The sequence below is a fragment of the Rhineura floridana genome, chromosome 22, assembly GCF_030035675.1.
Source record: "Rhineura floridana isolate rRhiFlo1 chromosome 22, rRhiFlo1.hap2, whole genome shotgun sequence".
Taxonomy (NCBI): Eukaryota; Metazoa; Chordata; class Lepidosauria; order Squamata; family Rhineuridae; genus Rhineura; species Rhineura floridana.
The window spans coordinates 4,372,240-4,387,286 of record NC_084501.1 but is presented as its reverse complement, the minus strand read 5'-3'; the positions used below and the strand labels follow the sequence as shown (position 1 = coordinate 4,387,286).

Below are 15,047 nucleotides of genomic sequence, written 5' to 3'. Positions count from 1 at the left end.
AGTTTTGTTAACATGAAAGAACACAGTAGGAACCCTCCTCTGCATTATGCAAGAATTTGGAATGCTTAACAAATTCTTCATTTGCACGGTACAGGCTTGGTCCTCTCTTTTACTCTCCCTTTTTCTGATTCTGAGTATGTTTGTTGCATCGTAACAACATTAAATATGTGTTTTTCTTGTCTCACTTCTAATATGGGTGGAATTTATGTCATGGGATTGTCAAATGTCCTTGTAAGTAACAGTTTCTTTTATTTGCTACTGAGTGTAACAATGTGAAACTTAGTGTTACAATGTTACCCTAAATGTAAAAAGCAGAAGTTGGTCTATTGATCCATAAGGAAAAAAACCAAAATCAGTATCAGGGCAATAGCTTTATAATTGTTGCCAAATTATAAACTGTGGCAAGCTTTTGACTCCTGCAGAATTCATCATCACACAAAACATCCTATACCTAATTCCTCTGCAGGAGGATTCATTCAGTTCATTCATTGGGGCCCTACTTAGGGCGGGGGAGGGGGGCTCAGGGTTGCAGCTGTGAATCTAGTCCCAACAACGAATGCAAAACAGGCCATTTGCCCAAGCCATGGCATATTTGTATTCCACATTCATAGCAGCTGAATCCTGGGAATTGTAGTTTGGTGAGGGTGCTAGCTTTCTGTTACTGATTTTTACCCCTTCACAGAACCACAACTCCCAGGGATTCCTGAGGAGAGGAAAATGACTCTTCAACTCGCTTAACGGCCCCGTCCTTTCTGGGCGTTGGATAGCAAGCAGCTTTACAACTTCACCCGTCCAGTGCCAAAAGTGCATTTCAGAATCCAAAGATGGGAGCCTCTGAAAGGCACCGATTGGCTACCTCGGCGGCCAATGAGGAAAGACAGAATGGTTTCGAACGGATGACCTAGCGTGGTCTCTCATTGGCTGACAGGCAAAAGAGAGGGACCAATGAGAGAGAGAGAGAGAGAGAGGCCTGATTAAAGAGGAGTAAATCATTCCAGCTGTGGGATTTGTACAAGCGGATCTCCCCTCCCCTCCCCCCTCCCGCTGATCCTGGGAATGTAGTTGACCCCTCTCCGAGCTACAATTCCCACCACCTATAACAAACTACAGTTCCCAGGATTTCTTGGGGTGCGTGGGGGGGGGACGTGTTTTAAATGCATGATGCCTTCGCAGCCTTGGAGCTGACTCTTCCTTCAGCAATTGGCCCGGGCGAGAGGGTCGCGGCTCTCTTGATGTGACGTGGCTACAAAGAAAAGTTACTTATTTCGCTCCAGGTAGGGGTAAGTAGGTAAGACAACCGGCCAGCTCTCTCTGGGGGTCCGGTCTGGAGACACACACCCAGCTTCTGTTTCACCAACGTGGATCTGTTCGGGGGGGGGTTCTGGATAAAGATTTTTTTTTTACGGGGGGGTGTTCAACAGAAAGCAGCGTTTCCTAGCCTCTTTGCACGTGGCCCTTCTGAATGTACGTTAGCTTTTGGGGGGGCGCAGCTCAGCACCAGCCAGAGTAGGATGCTCACCCCCACCCCCACTCTGAGGTCCTCCAGATGATTTGCACCCTCAGCTCGCTCCCTGGTCCTCTTTTTTTATTATTATTTTAGTAAGACCCACAGTGCCAACATCCCTGTTCCCTATATTTACCCGGAAAGAAATTAGGAACACAGGAAGTTGCCTTATACTGAGCCAGATCATAGGTCTGATCTAGTTCAGTGTTCTCTGCACTGACTGGCAGCAAAGGCTCTCCAGGGTTCCAGGCAAGAGTCTCTCCCAGCCCTACCTGAGATGCCATCGGGGACTGAAACTTCAGGCAAACCCACTGAGCTATGGGCCTTCCCGAAATTGTCCTTACTGTCTTGAGCTTCAAAATACCACTGAGTGAAGGAGAGGAGGGAAAGACCATTGGCAGGCATGACGAGAGCTGAAAATGGAGGGGAAGTGTTTGAGAATGGGGGGCCCCATCTGCACCCTGCATTTAAAGTAGTATCATTCCACTTTAAACAATCACGGCGTCCCCCAGAGGATCCTGGGAACTGAAGGCCACAACCGCCTCTTCCCCTCACAGAGCCACCATTCTCGGAGTTTGATTAACAATCAAAAACTCTTCCCAGGGAACTCCCGGAATTGTAGCTCTGTGAGGGGAAAAGGAGTCTCTTCTAACAACCGACAGGGCCCAGGATCCTTTGGGGGAAGCCATGACAGTTTAAAGTGGTATGATAGTGCTTTAAACGTCTACTGCAGATGGGGCTCAGCAATCCAGTCCTGGGCAGGGCAGCTAGCAAATTCTCTCCCGCCATTCTGAGCCCTGTTCCTTTAAGTCAGCAAAAATGGGGGCTGGGTTATATTTGCATAATCCCTCCCCTTCTTCCTCCACCCCCCTGCCTTTCCCCAAAGATATATGAGCTGTTATCCAAGGCAGTGACTCAGACCGACTGTCAGTTGGCGTGAAGCACAGAGGAAGGGAGAGGGAGTAGAGCGCTGCGTCCCTCTGTTGTTGTCCTTGTCATTCCCAGGGCCTGAACGCCAGCATGGAGACCCCCAGTCAGAAGAGGAATACCCGGAGCGCAGGAGGCTCGACCCCGCTCTCTCCGGCCCGGATCACCCGCCTGCAGGAGAAGGAGGAACTGCAGGAGCTGAATGACCGGCTGGCCGTCTACATCGACAAGGTGCGCTCCCTGGAGTCTGAAAATGCCGGCCTTCGACTGCGCATTACCGAGTCGGAGGAGGAGGTGAGCCGCGAAGTCACGGGCATCAAGGCGGCCTACGAGGCGGAGCTGGCGGATGCCCGCAAGACGCTGGACTCGGTGGCCAAGGAGAGGGCCCGCCTGCAGCTGGAGCTCAGTAAAGTCCGGGAAGAGTTCAAGGAGCTCAAGGCCAGGTAAGATGCCTGTCTCGGGGTTGGCGCCTTGACTCGGGAAGGGGGCCCTAGTCTGCACAACTGTCGCTTTCTCCTCCTCCCACCCCGAGACTGCACCGTTCTGGAATGTAAAGTAGTCCGGATGGCATCCAGCTCAAGGCGGAAAGCCTGGCAAATGTGTCCTCGTGCCCTTGTTGGCAGGGACCAAGAGGGCATGCATGTTGCCAGCCTTGGGGCAGGGAGGCCACCCTCCAGCTAGAGAGCTGATGGCGCTCTCTGGGCAGAGAGAGGTAGAGGAGGAATTGTCTTCTCTGAGCCCACATTCCTTTTCTTAAAAAAAATTAACTTTCATTCTTTTTTTGGAAATTCTTATTTTTGAGGCTGGCACTGTGATATCTGTGGCAGTGGCAGCAGCCTGGAGGTCCCTGTTTGGCAGTGGAAAGATTGGCCACCTGCCAGGGAGGTAACGTGTCAATAGACCCACTGAAATGAATGGGCATGGCTAACTTGTCCATTAATTCTAGTGGTTCTACTTGGAGTGAAACCTGGCTGGGTATAACTCTACATCTCCAACCCTTTTTGAACAGGGGAAAGGCTCTGTTTGTCACTGTCGGTTCCTTGTGGGCTCTCTGGTTGGTTTGCCATGAGCCTCCATTTTGCTGGCTACCAGTCAGTGTGGGGCGTCCAGCAAGACATCGGCCTGCTCTTGGAGCAAAGCATGAGACAGCTCCAGTTTGCCATGAATTTTGTGACGAGTTAGATTTGTTGGACCAGCCGGCCCTGAGTTTTGCTCAGATTCTGACACAATTTCCAGTTGCTTAGAGGACTTCCTTGGCCTCCAAAAAGTTTACCAGGTTTTTATCTTTGGCCAAACCAAATTTTGGGCAGAGCGGTGGCTGCTTGCCTGTAGCTCCATCTTGTCTTTGCAAGAGCTGTGTGGGGTTGGCCTTGGAGTACTGCTGCTCTGTGAGCTGGAGCAGGGAGCCCTCCAGCCTGAAGGGAGCACCTCTTAAATGATTTCACTCTTGTGCCGACAAAACGACTCGATCCCTTTTCCATGCAGGGTGCGGATTCGGTTTAACAAACTGCTTAGCGAATCTGCGCCCATTCTGGAATTGACTCCATTTTAGATTTTTCCTCTCCGCTTTTTTTTTTAGTGTTGGCTTAAATCTTCCTTTAGGGTGTGGCTCTGGAATTGAGATATTGTGTGTGTATATATTTTACTCCGCCTATCCTAAATTTGCAGCTGACTAAATTATGCACATAGGACAGATTGTACCACATGCTTAGTTACTTGTGGTGGGGTTGGGGTGGAGTCGCTGTCTCCCAGTTCTTGGGCACGTGATAGAGAATGTGGATTGAGACTTACAGAGAAACAGACTGAATTGAGGGAAATTGCTGGTGGTTATCGTGGTAAAGGAGCAGGAAGTATAGAGAGTAGCAGTTTCCCTTTTATACCACATCTAGTTTCAAACGAGAGTTTCTTGTGGGCTCTCGGGGGTATTTCCCCCCCTCTTGATCCATGAGGACTAGAAACTTCAAAACTCAGATTTCAGGGTGTGTTTTTTTAAGGAAATAGAAGGCAGCTATAGTGACTGTGTTCTGTCCTGCATGATTTGATAGTGCTGTGCTGGCATGCAGAAAAACTGCCCGCCTTCTCTGGCGGCTTTCTGCTTCTGAGACGTAACTGAGTTCTGATAGGCAGCAGGGAACTTGGAGGACACAGTGGCTTTATGCCAAGTTTGCATGCCAGCGTCCTCTTCTTACAGTTTTCGACTTCATTCCTAGCCCTTTCATTTGAGAAGTCTTAGAAGTAGGAGGGTTGAGGGATTGCGTCCTTTCTGAATAATCTCTAGAGCACTTTTCCCAGAAATAATGCCTCTTGCAGATGCCGCCGAATGCAGCTCAGAGTTTTATATTTAACTTGCATGTGTCCCATTGCAGATCCCTCTTTAGATAACTTTGTGGTCATCTCAATAGCATCGTGAGCCATCTCCATTTAGATCCTGGGTCTATTGTGCTATGTGTGGCTGAGCTGTTTGAGAAAGTAGCCAGTGCTGGGTGCTGGCTGGGCGGCCATTCTCCGTGTGGACATGTGACTGTTGGTTAACACTGGATGGGTCTGCACTGGAAGTGGGGGGAGCCCGCATTCTCCCTTGCCGCTTTGAAGTGCTGCAAAAAGCACAGTAGTCGAAAGCAAGCTTGAAGATGCGTTTTATGAATGCATATGAGTAACATACAACAGAGAATTAAGTTGCAGTTTACCCGAGATTGTTCTGTGCCAGCCTTCTCCTGCCTGGTGCCCTCCAGATGTTTTGGACTGTGGCTTCCATCGGCCTCGGCTGTGTTGGCTGGGACGGAAGGGAATCATAGTCCAGAACATCTGGAGGGCGCCAGACCAAGGAAGTCCGTAAATCTGTGCCTTGCCTCAGATTACCTCTGGAGTATCCAGATGTACTTCCTGGTTTGTGATTCAAACCTTGTAGATGGCCTTGCAGCCCCATCTCTTGTGTGTGTTTACTCACAAGGAAGCCCCACTTCTTTCAGTGGGGTTTACTTCCAGCTCTGTGCTTAGTTTTCACTGTAACTCAGTCCTTTGTCTGCCAAATTGGAATGATAAAAGTATGGGCCTATCTGATAAGGCAGTGCTATGAAAAATGGAAATGGACTGCCCAAGTCGATTCTGATTTATGGGCGACCCTATGAATAGGGCTTTCATGGTAAGTGGTATTCAGAGGGGGTTTACCATTGCCTTCCTCTGAGGCTGAGAGGCAGTGACTGGCCCAAGGTCACCCAGTGAGCTTCATGGCTGTGTGGAGATTTGAACCCTGCTCTCCCAGGTCATAGTCCAACACCTTAACAACTATGCCACACTGGCTGTCTAAGGCAGTGCTATACGTTACTGATATAATGGTGAAGTGTTCTGCAGACTTGAAACACACTGCATATGATGTCTGAAATATAATAGCCAGTGTCAGAGTAAATAATGGGTTGCAGTTAAATCCGCCCAGGTTACTACAGCATAAGCATTTATGTTAGCTCGTTTGCCCGGACAACCCTGTGCTATGTCCTTCTGGCCAACCTTATTTAAAGCTCCCCTGCCTGGTTGCCTGACAGCAATTCCTACTCTCCCCAGGTGAGCGGTGGCTGTTAATAATTGTGTAGAATTTAATATCCCTGACTGTTTGTTCTTGGGACATAGGAGCTAGAGGCACTATAGGTGTGCCTTTCATTCTCCTCCACCCCCAGCCCGTCTGATGATACATCTGCCTTGGTATGTTGCATCAAAAGTGATTCATACAGCAAGCTTCAGATTATGGTTAGATAGCAGTTTTGGTGTACGTCATGGGGTGGCTTAACCACAGTTGCCACTTCTCTTATATGCTCCTGTGTTCAACCACAAGAGTGCTTGGGAACTTAAAAAAAAATGCTTCTAGTCCTCATGGTTGCAATAATAATTTGGAAAATTACAATCTAAATTTAGGAAAGAGTTAATGGTGAATATTGGCAATGGCAGTTGCATGTTGTTGTAGCTTTGCCTTTTTTTATGTAGGAGTTGGGAAACTCAGAGCAGCGGGAAATGTTTTGGAAAATCCCATCCAGCCTCTTTTGCTAGCCGCTGTGCAGGCCATGTCAGATCTTGAGAGCCATGTTGGTTTGTTTTTTGCTTCAAACAGCCCCAGATGCAGCCCTTCCGCAACTCCCACGGGGCAGCTACCTGCCTTTCCATTTTACAAGGCTCCTTGGCAATTAGCCTATTTGCCTGCCCGCCTTGTCAGATTCCTTAGCGGTAGCAGTTGCCAAGGGAGGCGACAAATGTTGTGAGACCACAAACAGAAGGTGGTGTGAGTCAGCCGGGGAACCCAAAATCGTAATTCATTGATTCTGAAGTGCATATAGAAATTCCAGGGGACAAGTTAGACGTTGTGTGGGAGTGAGTACCCACGCCTGTCAGCAGAAGCTGAGTTCTCCATCTTGCAGGCGGTTCCCTCTTTGCCTGTAAAATCAGTGGTGGCTTTGCAAAGATCAGAGTATGTTGGGTGAGGAAGCATCACTCAGGCGGTAACAACTGTTCCCCCTTCGAGCACATCGCTCATCTTTGGATTTTTTAAAATTCATTTGCCTTCAGTTCCTCTCTGTGCCTCCCACAGTGTCGTTTGGTGCTTAGGCCTTTCAGAAACACAATAATCGCTCTTTTGTGCCAGACTGGCCGTGTCTCAGGTGCTGGATCCTGATCAAGCTGACTTGACGTAATTGGGAGGTCTTGCGTGCATTGCATTCTAGGCACCACAAAGTTAAAATGGGGCATGCAACTGGCAATCATGCATATCCAGGCGAACATTAATCTAGAGGCTGGGTGGAAACAGCCGCTTGATATCTTAGCCACTCAGGCTCAACCAGCAGCCTGGCAAGGCAGTTATCTGTATTGTGCAGCTGGCTTTGTTTTCTTAATCTCTGTCCGATCCTCTAATTTAGAAGTGGAGAGGTGAACAAATGGTTAAGGCTGGTAGGAAGCCTGGTAGGATGTGGTCTGCTGAACCATATGTCCTACTCCTTAAGGCTCAGCTGTCCCTGAAAGGCTGTGTAGTCTGGCATGCCTCTAGTTTCTGATGCTTTTGTTGGCATTTTCCATTTTATTGTGACCTTGAGGACTAGAAGCATGTTTTGTTTATTTTTTTAAAAAAGGTGAACAAGAGCTGGTGTTTACAAGAACATATCGGGACTTGACAGCAGGCACATATTGTTCTTTTCCTTTTTTAGCACCAGCAAAAACCACAGTGTCTTGGGAGAAAGCATCAGGCCCCTGCACCATAATCCATGCCTCATCATAACTTTGACCATGTCAGGGTGTAAATGAAAAATATCCCTCCCAATTGCAGGGCAGTGACAGATATGAAAGATCTTTCTTTCTAATTATTCCAAATCACCCTCCTTGCAACCCTTCCCACGAACAGCAGACGGACTTCCCTGCCCTTTTGCTTACCTTGACTCTCTCCTGCCATCCCATGCAACACATGCACCCCCCCTGTTCCTGAGACTTTCCCTGCAGCCACACTGACCTTCCACTTCTGCACAGCAACAGCACTGATTCCCACCCCTGCAACATTTCTTGCCTGACTCTGCCCCCTCAGCAACTAGGATGCCCGCCAACATTCTGGCATAATAATCCCCTGAGCAGTCACTGGGGGTGGGGGGAGAGGTGGCCAATACGCCCAGGCAGGCCAGTTTTGTCTTGGGTTGCCCCTTTGAACTACAGAGCCAGATGCAACTGGAGTGTTATAAATACTCCTCTTTGTAAAACAGGGCAACAGTGTCCCTGGAGGACTTTGGTGGGAAGCTGCCACGAGAGGCCAAAGTGGGAGCCCACAAGCGACCACTGGATGGGTTATCGTTAACCAGCCTGGAGAGTGTCCACAGTTGCTGAGCTGGCTTGCAGCAGCACCCAGCCAGCCACCTGAGGATCCACAGGGGCTTTGTAGTTAATGCGTTGTGGAGTGAAACTTGGTTTGTGTATGCTCAGAGGCACTCCTGTATGTGCACATTTTATGACTAGAACCCTGGCCCTTGAAACAGGTTCTGGGCTCATGTTGAATCTCAGACCTGTGTGCCATATTCTTTGCCTTGTTCTGTCTTATCCAAAGGCCCCTCTTAAGCCCAGCCTTCTGTTTCCAGCAGCGGCTAGCTATCTGTGTCCAGGGAGCTCATATGCAGGGCCTGAAGGGATGTGTGTGTATATGTGCCTTTTGCTTCTTTGTCCTTAGCCTTTGATACTTGGGTATATTGTGTACATAACCACTTGCTTACTCACCTCTGGTGAGTAAGGACTGTCTCTAGGTGAGTAGGCAGGGAAGTTTTACTAAACTGGATGAAACTGGCTACTCTTCAACACCCCCTCTTTTCCCCCCAGGCTGTTGATTTGCCAGAAATATCTTGCATTGGTCTGGATGGGCAGGGTTACTGAAACAAATTAGTGGACTAGTGACTTAATTTGTCTTGATTTGCGAGGTTAATTTTGGCTGTTATCACCAACAGCTCTTGACTGTATGGATTTGTTTGCCCTGTATGGATTTGTTTGCTCAGTACAATGTAGGGAGTAGCCTGGTGCAGGGCTCTTTCCCAGCCCTTCTTGGTAATGCCAGGGATCAGATCTGTGGCTTTTTCCACATGTAGAGGAGGTAGTCTTCCACTGAGCTCCAGAAAGACCCCATCACTGCTGTCACTCAGGACAGACACTTCCGGCTTAGACGGGCCGCTAGCCTGACCTGATAGGGGACTGCTTTCTCTGCTGCTCTTGTGATGAGTTTGCGTTTGCTTCACCCCTTTTCATGGATTCCATGTAGGAACTTGGTGACCTTTCTAAAAAGAATCATGCAACTACCTACAGTGGGTGTGAAATGTGTAGGAAAGCCACAGCTACTTGTAGCTTGGTGGCATGTGTGAGTGCAGTGATATCCCGTAGTAAGTAAAAGCAATCCTGAATCAAATGCCTTGGGTGTGTTTTTCTTTGCAACAACCCTGAGAGGCAGCTTAGTGTGTGATTTGGACGAGGCTGTTGAGCGAGCCAAGATTTGAATCTGCATCTCTGGATGTTGTCATCTGGTTGCTAATCTCTGTTCCCCGCTCTAGAAGAAATGTAGAAAGCGTGCATGGGCTTGCATGTTGGGCCCTCTGCCTTCCTAAGAACCTCACCAGGGTACACGTTAAAGGCTAGACAGTGTGGGAGCCTGGTAAAGGATTGAAAGCTAGATGGTGGGGGAGCCTGGTAAAGGAATGGCTCTTCAAGGCCCACGCCAGTCCCAAGACGCTAGGCAGGGATGGCTGCAGAGCTTTGCTTTGGGACAAACAGGCGGGGCAGCTCTGCACCCCTCACGTGTGCTGAACGGGTGAGCCTTCCCATCAGCCCCTGCTCCTAGTCCCTTGCTTGCGGGCCAGTGGCAACTGCAGATGCTGCTCTGGAAGCTCTGGATTGGCTGGCTCTATGGAAACCAGACAGTGGTTTGGATTTGAAGAGGTGGAGAACGTGTTTGGCACTCTGCGCCAGCCAGAACCGTTTCTGACTCATGGCTGCGGCCAACGCCCTTCACTCCTGCAAGAGGCATGTATTCCAAGGGTTTTGGTATTCACGGTGGCTCGTTGGCAATCCAAGCTTCTGCCTGCCCACGTGCCACTTTAAAGCAAGAGGCGGGTCCTCGAGCGCCCCTTTGGGAGCCTGCTTTCTTGGGGTTTCAAGGCTGAGAAGGCGGAATGTGACCTTTGGCCATAATTATGGCTACAGCAACAGCTCTGCATTGGCAACTTGGATCGGCAAGCCCACGTCTAAGTGCATTCTTGGGGGTGGGGCGGGGCAGGAAACGTGGCTAGCCACGAGCCGGGGAATCCTGCGCTGAAAACCAAATCCTGCATTGTAGCAATGGGAGCCCCTGCAATGGGCTTTTGCAATCAGTGGCCAGATGCATAACTTTGGTTTGGACCATGCAATTCCCCCCCCCCCCATAAATGCCTGGAATCTTGACAGAATACCCCATTTCAGGAAGCTGTTGTTTCTGTGCCTGCCCCTCCCTCTGCCCAAGTGCTGATGCTGCCTGTTTGCTGTCATGCTAAGAATAAATTCCTCAAGGTGCTTCAGAAATTTGTCACCTTTAACCTTGTGATGCCTCTGAACCCTGGTCCCTGTGCTGTGTGGGGATAAGAGGAATGGAGGCGTCGCTCACTGTAGCCCTTTTCAGGTAGTTTCACCTCGGGGAAACACTGAGCTTGCTTCCCCCCCCCCCGCTCCCTCTATTGTGTCCCCATGTTTGTGTGTGTGCAATGTCTGAAAGGAGGGCCTGATCTATTGCAGATTGCTCCCCCTGTGATTTGCAGAGATGCTGCAAGGTTTAAGGGGACCCCAATATAAGACAGGATCATATTGGAGAAGAGGGCACGACCTCTGGCTTGATATAGAACAAGGATCCTGCAGTGTGTTGTGAATGTGAAACTGGGGAAGTCCATCCACATTCTAGGCCCTTTTCCTCCACCCTCCTGCTGTTGGCTTTGCAGCAGTGGAACATTCTCCTCCACGTTTCACGGAAGAAAATAGTGGCACTCAAATACACTTGAGTAACCTCCTGGGATCATCATAGCCCTGGGCTCCTGCTGGGAGGCAGCGCGGGATATAAATCAAATAATAAATAAATAAATAACTGGACTTCAGAGTGTGTGTGTGTGTGTGTGTGTGTGTGTGTGTGTGTGTGTGAGAGAGAACATGTGCACGCCCCCACGCCACCCGGCATGCACGCATACTATTTCAACACATGGCTGCAGGCTCTTGTTTCCTTGCTATGACCTGCATTCTTTGGTTCTGAATACTTGTGTTCTGGCTTCTGAAGCGTCGTTGAGACAGCAAAGCGACCATAACTTTATTTAACCTTCCGATGGCTTTGGTTTGTGCTTTGCGTAGAACGGCGTGTTGTCTGCAAATGTATGTGTAATGAAGCCTCTGTACTTTTTAAGAAAACTCTTTTGGAAGGCATCAACTTTGAATGAAGGAATGGGGGGGGTGAGGGGTGCTTTATTTGCCCCCTGCCAGCAGCTGTTTTGCTGATTCCTAGCCCCCCCCCAAGGATTTAGGTGCATATTTACCCTTAAGCAGCTGGAAGGGGCATGATTTGGAGTGAGTAAACAGTGGGGAGAGGGTTAAGGAGCCCCTCACCCGCTCTGCTGCCGCTTTTCATCTAATAATGAACTGAATACTTTGGGGCTTCATTTTCATATATGTGTAGCTACCTCCTGAGCTGCACCTCTTCTGTACATGTTAATATGTAGTCTGCCCCTCCAACGTATTCAGGAAAATTTACTAGCTGTTACTCTGCCGCCTTCCCTTGCACCCAAAACCACACTCGGGACAGCCTGTTCTTTGCTTGGGTTCTGCACATCTTGGTGTCTGAGGGGGAGAGAAGCAGCGGGGTGGGTCTATGTTTGCTTTTGGGTCCCCTCCGTTGTTCAGGGCTGTGTCTTTTTTCTTTCTGAGACAGAGAAATGTCTAACCACTATTCTTGGGACCCTTCCCTTTGCCCCTGAGGGCCACAGCTGTGCCAATACGTCTTGCAAGATTTAAGCCTTGAATGCATTCTCCTGATTTCAAAAATATTGATCCCAACATTGCAGCGACCTCAAACGTAGCCAACAAATCTCTTATTTTGACTCCTTTGTTCCCAAATATGCTTGATCATTCCCCTCCCACATCTGCTATGTGACCCTGAGGCAGTTGTTTGGCTTCTGAAGTTCTCAGCCCAGATGATTCAAGCTAAGGTTTCGGCCTTCACTGTAGGGGGGGTCGATGTATTTAGATCTGTCTCCCCTTTCCTCTACGTTCACACTCAGGAAGCTTTACGGACCTGGGAAAATACATTTCAAATCTCTATGGACTGCCTTCAAGTCAATCCTGAGTTATGGCGACCCTCTGAATAGGTATTCAGAGGGGGTTTCCCATTGCCTTCCTCTGAGGCTGAGAGGCAGTGACTGGCCCAAGGTCACCCAGGGAGCTTCAGGGCTGTGTGGGGATTCGAACCCTGGTCTCTCAGGTCGTAGTCCAACACCTTATCCATTACACCACACTGGCTCTCATCAAATCTCTAGGAGCCTGGAAAACCAGCCCTTTAATTTTCCCTTTTAAAACCACAGCCCTCTTCCATATACTAAAATGGTCTGAGTTGAGTTTTATCGGTTCCTGTAATCCAGGTGTGGTGAAATGCCGGCCCCCCTTGCCTTCTCAAAAGGCCCTCCAGCCCCTGATCCAGTTTACTGGGAAAGTGCTAGATTCCTTTGTAGCTGATTGGGCTGCTCTTCTCCCTCACCCCCATCCCACAGGGGGTTTGTGAGAGCCCTGGCCCCCCACAGCTCCAGTCACCCCACCCTGGCCTGGCAGGTGCTGAAGAAGCCAGCAGGGAACAGCTTCAGGGGCTGGCGGAAGGGGGGGGCACACGCCTGCAAGGGAGTCAGCTTCCAGCCCCTTGGTTGGAGGAGACCAACTCCAGAATTGTCCTGGGGTAGGGGTTCCACCACTGCAGCGTCATGCGTGTCAAGATTTCCTCCTCATTGTCACGTCCTCATCTTTAGCTTTCTGCCAGAGAGGAGACGAACAGAGAGTAATGGAAGACCATTCAGCGCCTTTCATGAGAGTTAGAATCAGAAATCGTGAGTTGGGAGGGGCCTATAAGGCCATTGAGTCCAACCCCCTGCTTAATGCAGGAATCCAAGTTTAAAGCATCCCCAACAGGTGCCTGTCCAGCTGCCTCTTGCAGGCCTCCATTGCTGGAGAGCCCACCACCTCCCAAGGTCATTGGTTCCATTGTTATACCACTCTAACAGTTAGGAAGTTTTTCCTGATGTTCAGCCGAAATCTGACTTCCTGCAACTTGAGCCCATTATTTCGTGTCCTGCATTCTGGGACGATCGAGAAAAAATCCTGATCCTCCTCTGAGTGGCAACCTTTCAAGTACTTGAAGAGTGCTTTCCTATCTCCCCATAGTCTTCTCTTCTCAAGGTGAAACATGCACAGTTCTTTCAGTCTCTCCTCTTAGGGTGTTGTTTCCAGTCCCCTGATCATCCTTGTTGCCCTCTTGTTTACCTCTTCCAATGTGTCTGCATCCTTCTTAAAGTGCGGTGTCTGGAACTGGATGCAGTACTCAAGATGAAGCCTAACCATTGCAGAATAGAGGGGAACTAGTATTTAATGCGATTTGAAAAAATACTTCTATTAATGCAGTCTAAAATCACATTTGGCTTTTTTAGCAGCTATACTGTACTGTTGGCTCCTAATCAGCCCGTGATAAACAACAATCCCAAGGTCCTCCTCGCATGTAATATTTGCTGAGCCAAGTATCCCCATTCTTATAACTCTGCAATTGGCTTCTTTTTCCTAGGTGTAGAACTTTGCACTTATCCCTGTTATTCTGTTGTTTTCAGCTCAATGCTCCAGCCTATCAAGATCACTTTGAATTTTGTTTCTGTCCTCCAGGGTATTAGCTATCCCCCTCCAATTTTGTATCATCTGCAAATTTGATAAGAATTCCCTGCACTGCCTCTTCCAAGTCATTAATAAAAATGTTGAAGAGCACTGGGCTCAGGTCTGAGCCCTGTGATACTCTTCTCTTCACCTTCCCCCAGTTTGAGAAGGAGAGTTTGCTCCAGTCAGCACAGAGAAGCTTCCTGACACCTCTGTTGTTGGTTTTTAGTTTAAGTTTTAAACAAGCTTCTAGCCCTCATCATTCTGAAGTGCTTGCAAGCATGTAGCTGGTGTTTTGCAAAAGCCCGCAACTGTTGTGTTGCTGCAACCTGTCACATGATTCCCCTCCACCTATCCAGTAATTCATTGGCACCAAATTTGGGTTTTGGAACTGCGTTGGGAAGCCTGAAGGAAGACGGTTGTCCTTCTCTGATGCTGCTTTGGGCAGCTGGCTCATTCTCTCCATCTCCCAACCTGCTTCTATATTGGCCATTGCCAACCCGGTGCCCTCTGCAGTTGCCATCAACCCTAGCCAGCTTTGCTGATACGAGCTGCAGTCCAAAACCCCTGGAGGGTGCTAGGTTGGTGAAGAGAACAGCATTGCACTTTCTCAAAGCAAAATACCTCCTTGTTGCACTTGCCTTCTGCTCTGCCTTGGGTTTTGGTTAAAGTTGTCATCGGTTTCCCTTCTGCAACAGATGCGAGACTCTGTCTGTTGTGAGATTGTCTGTTGAGCGATTGCTTCCTGAATTGTACCCCAACAACCTGATTAATTAGTTCCTACATGACTCTCACTTCCCACCCACCTTGCCTCTGAATGAAGAAAAACCCAAGTGTGCCCAAGATGTGCACTGTTGACACCCCTTGCAGATGATCCCTTCAGCTGTTTTCTTTGCTTGAATTGCATGTGGGTCTCTTCTCCCCTGGAGGTTTAATAGGATGGGGAGTCAATTTTATAATGGGTGACAGCCTTTCCCAACGTGGCACCCTCCAAATGTTCTGGATTACAACTCCTGTCAGTCATCCTGGCTGGAGCTGGGGAGAGTTGCAGTCCAAAGCATTTGGAGGGCGCTGGGTTGGGGAAGGCTGATGTATGGAGTGGCTTCTGTTCCTGAAAACTACCAGCAAGATGCCTGTGGGTGCTCCCAAGCAAGGCACGCTGGGCTCTGTTTGGCCTCTTGATTGGTCCCTCGGCACCTAGTACTAC

The 15,047-nt window shown here is 49.1% G+C and overlaps 1 protein-coding gene across 5 annotated transcripts in view; it reads left to right on the top strand.

Annotated features, from left to right (window-relative positions):
* The first annotated feature begins 983 nt into the window (after nucleotides 1–983).
* The window catches only part of LMNA (lamin A/C), a 57,358-nt gene continuing 43,294 nt past the window's right edge, over nucleotides 984–15,047 (top strand). Inside the window, exons 1-2 of one of the 5 annotated variants that reach the window (XM_061606795.1) lie at nucleotides 984–1,274; nucleotides 2,510–2,874. In XM_061606795.1, coding sequence (XP_061462779.1) covers nucleotides 2,525–2,874 — 350 coding nt within the window. In that variant the 5' untranslated portion in view covers nucleotides 984–1,274; nucleotides 2,510–2,524. Of the gene's footprint in view, nucleotides 1,289–2,407; nucleotides 2,875–15,047 lie in introns of those variants that run through there. The other 4 variants (XM_061606793.1, XM_061606794.1, XM_061606792.1 and 1 more) reach the window with 4 other exon arrangements.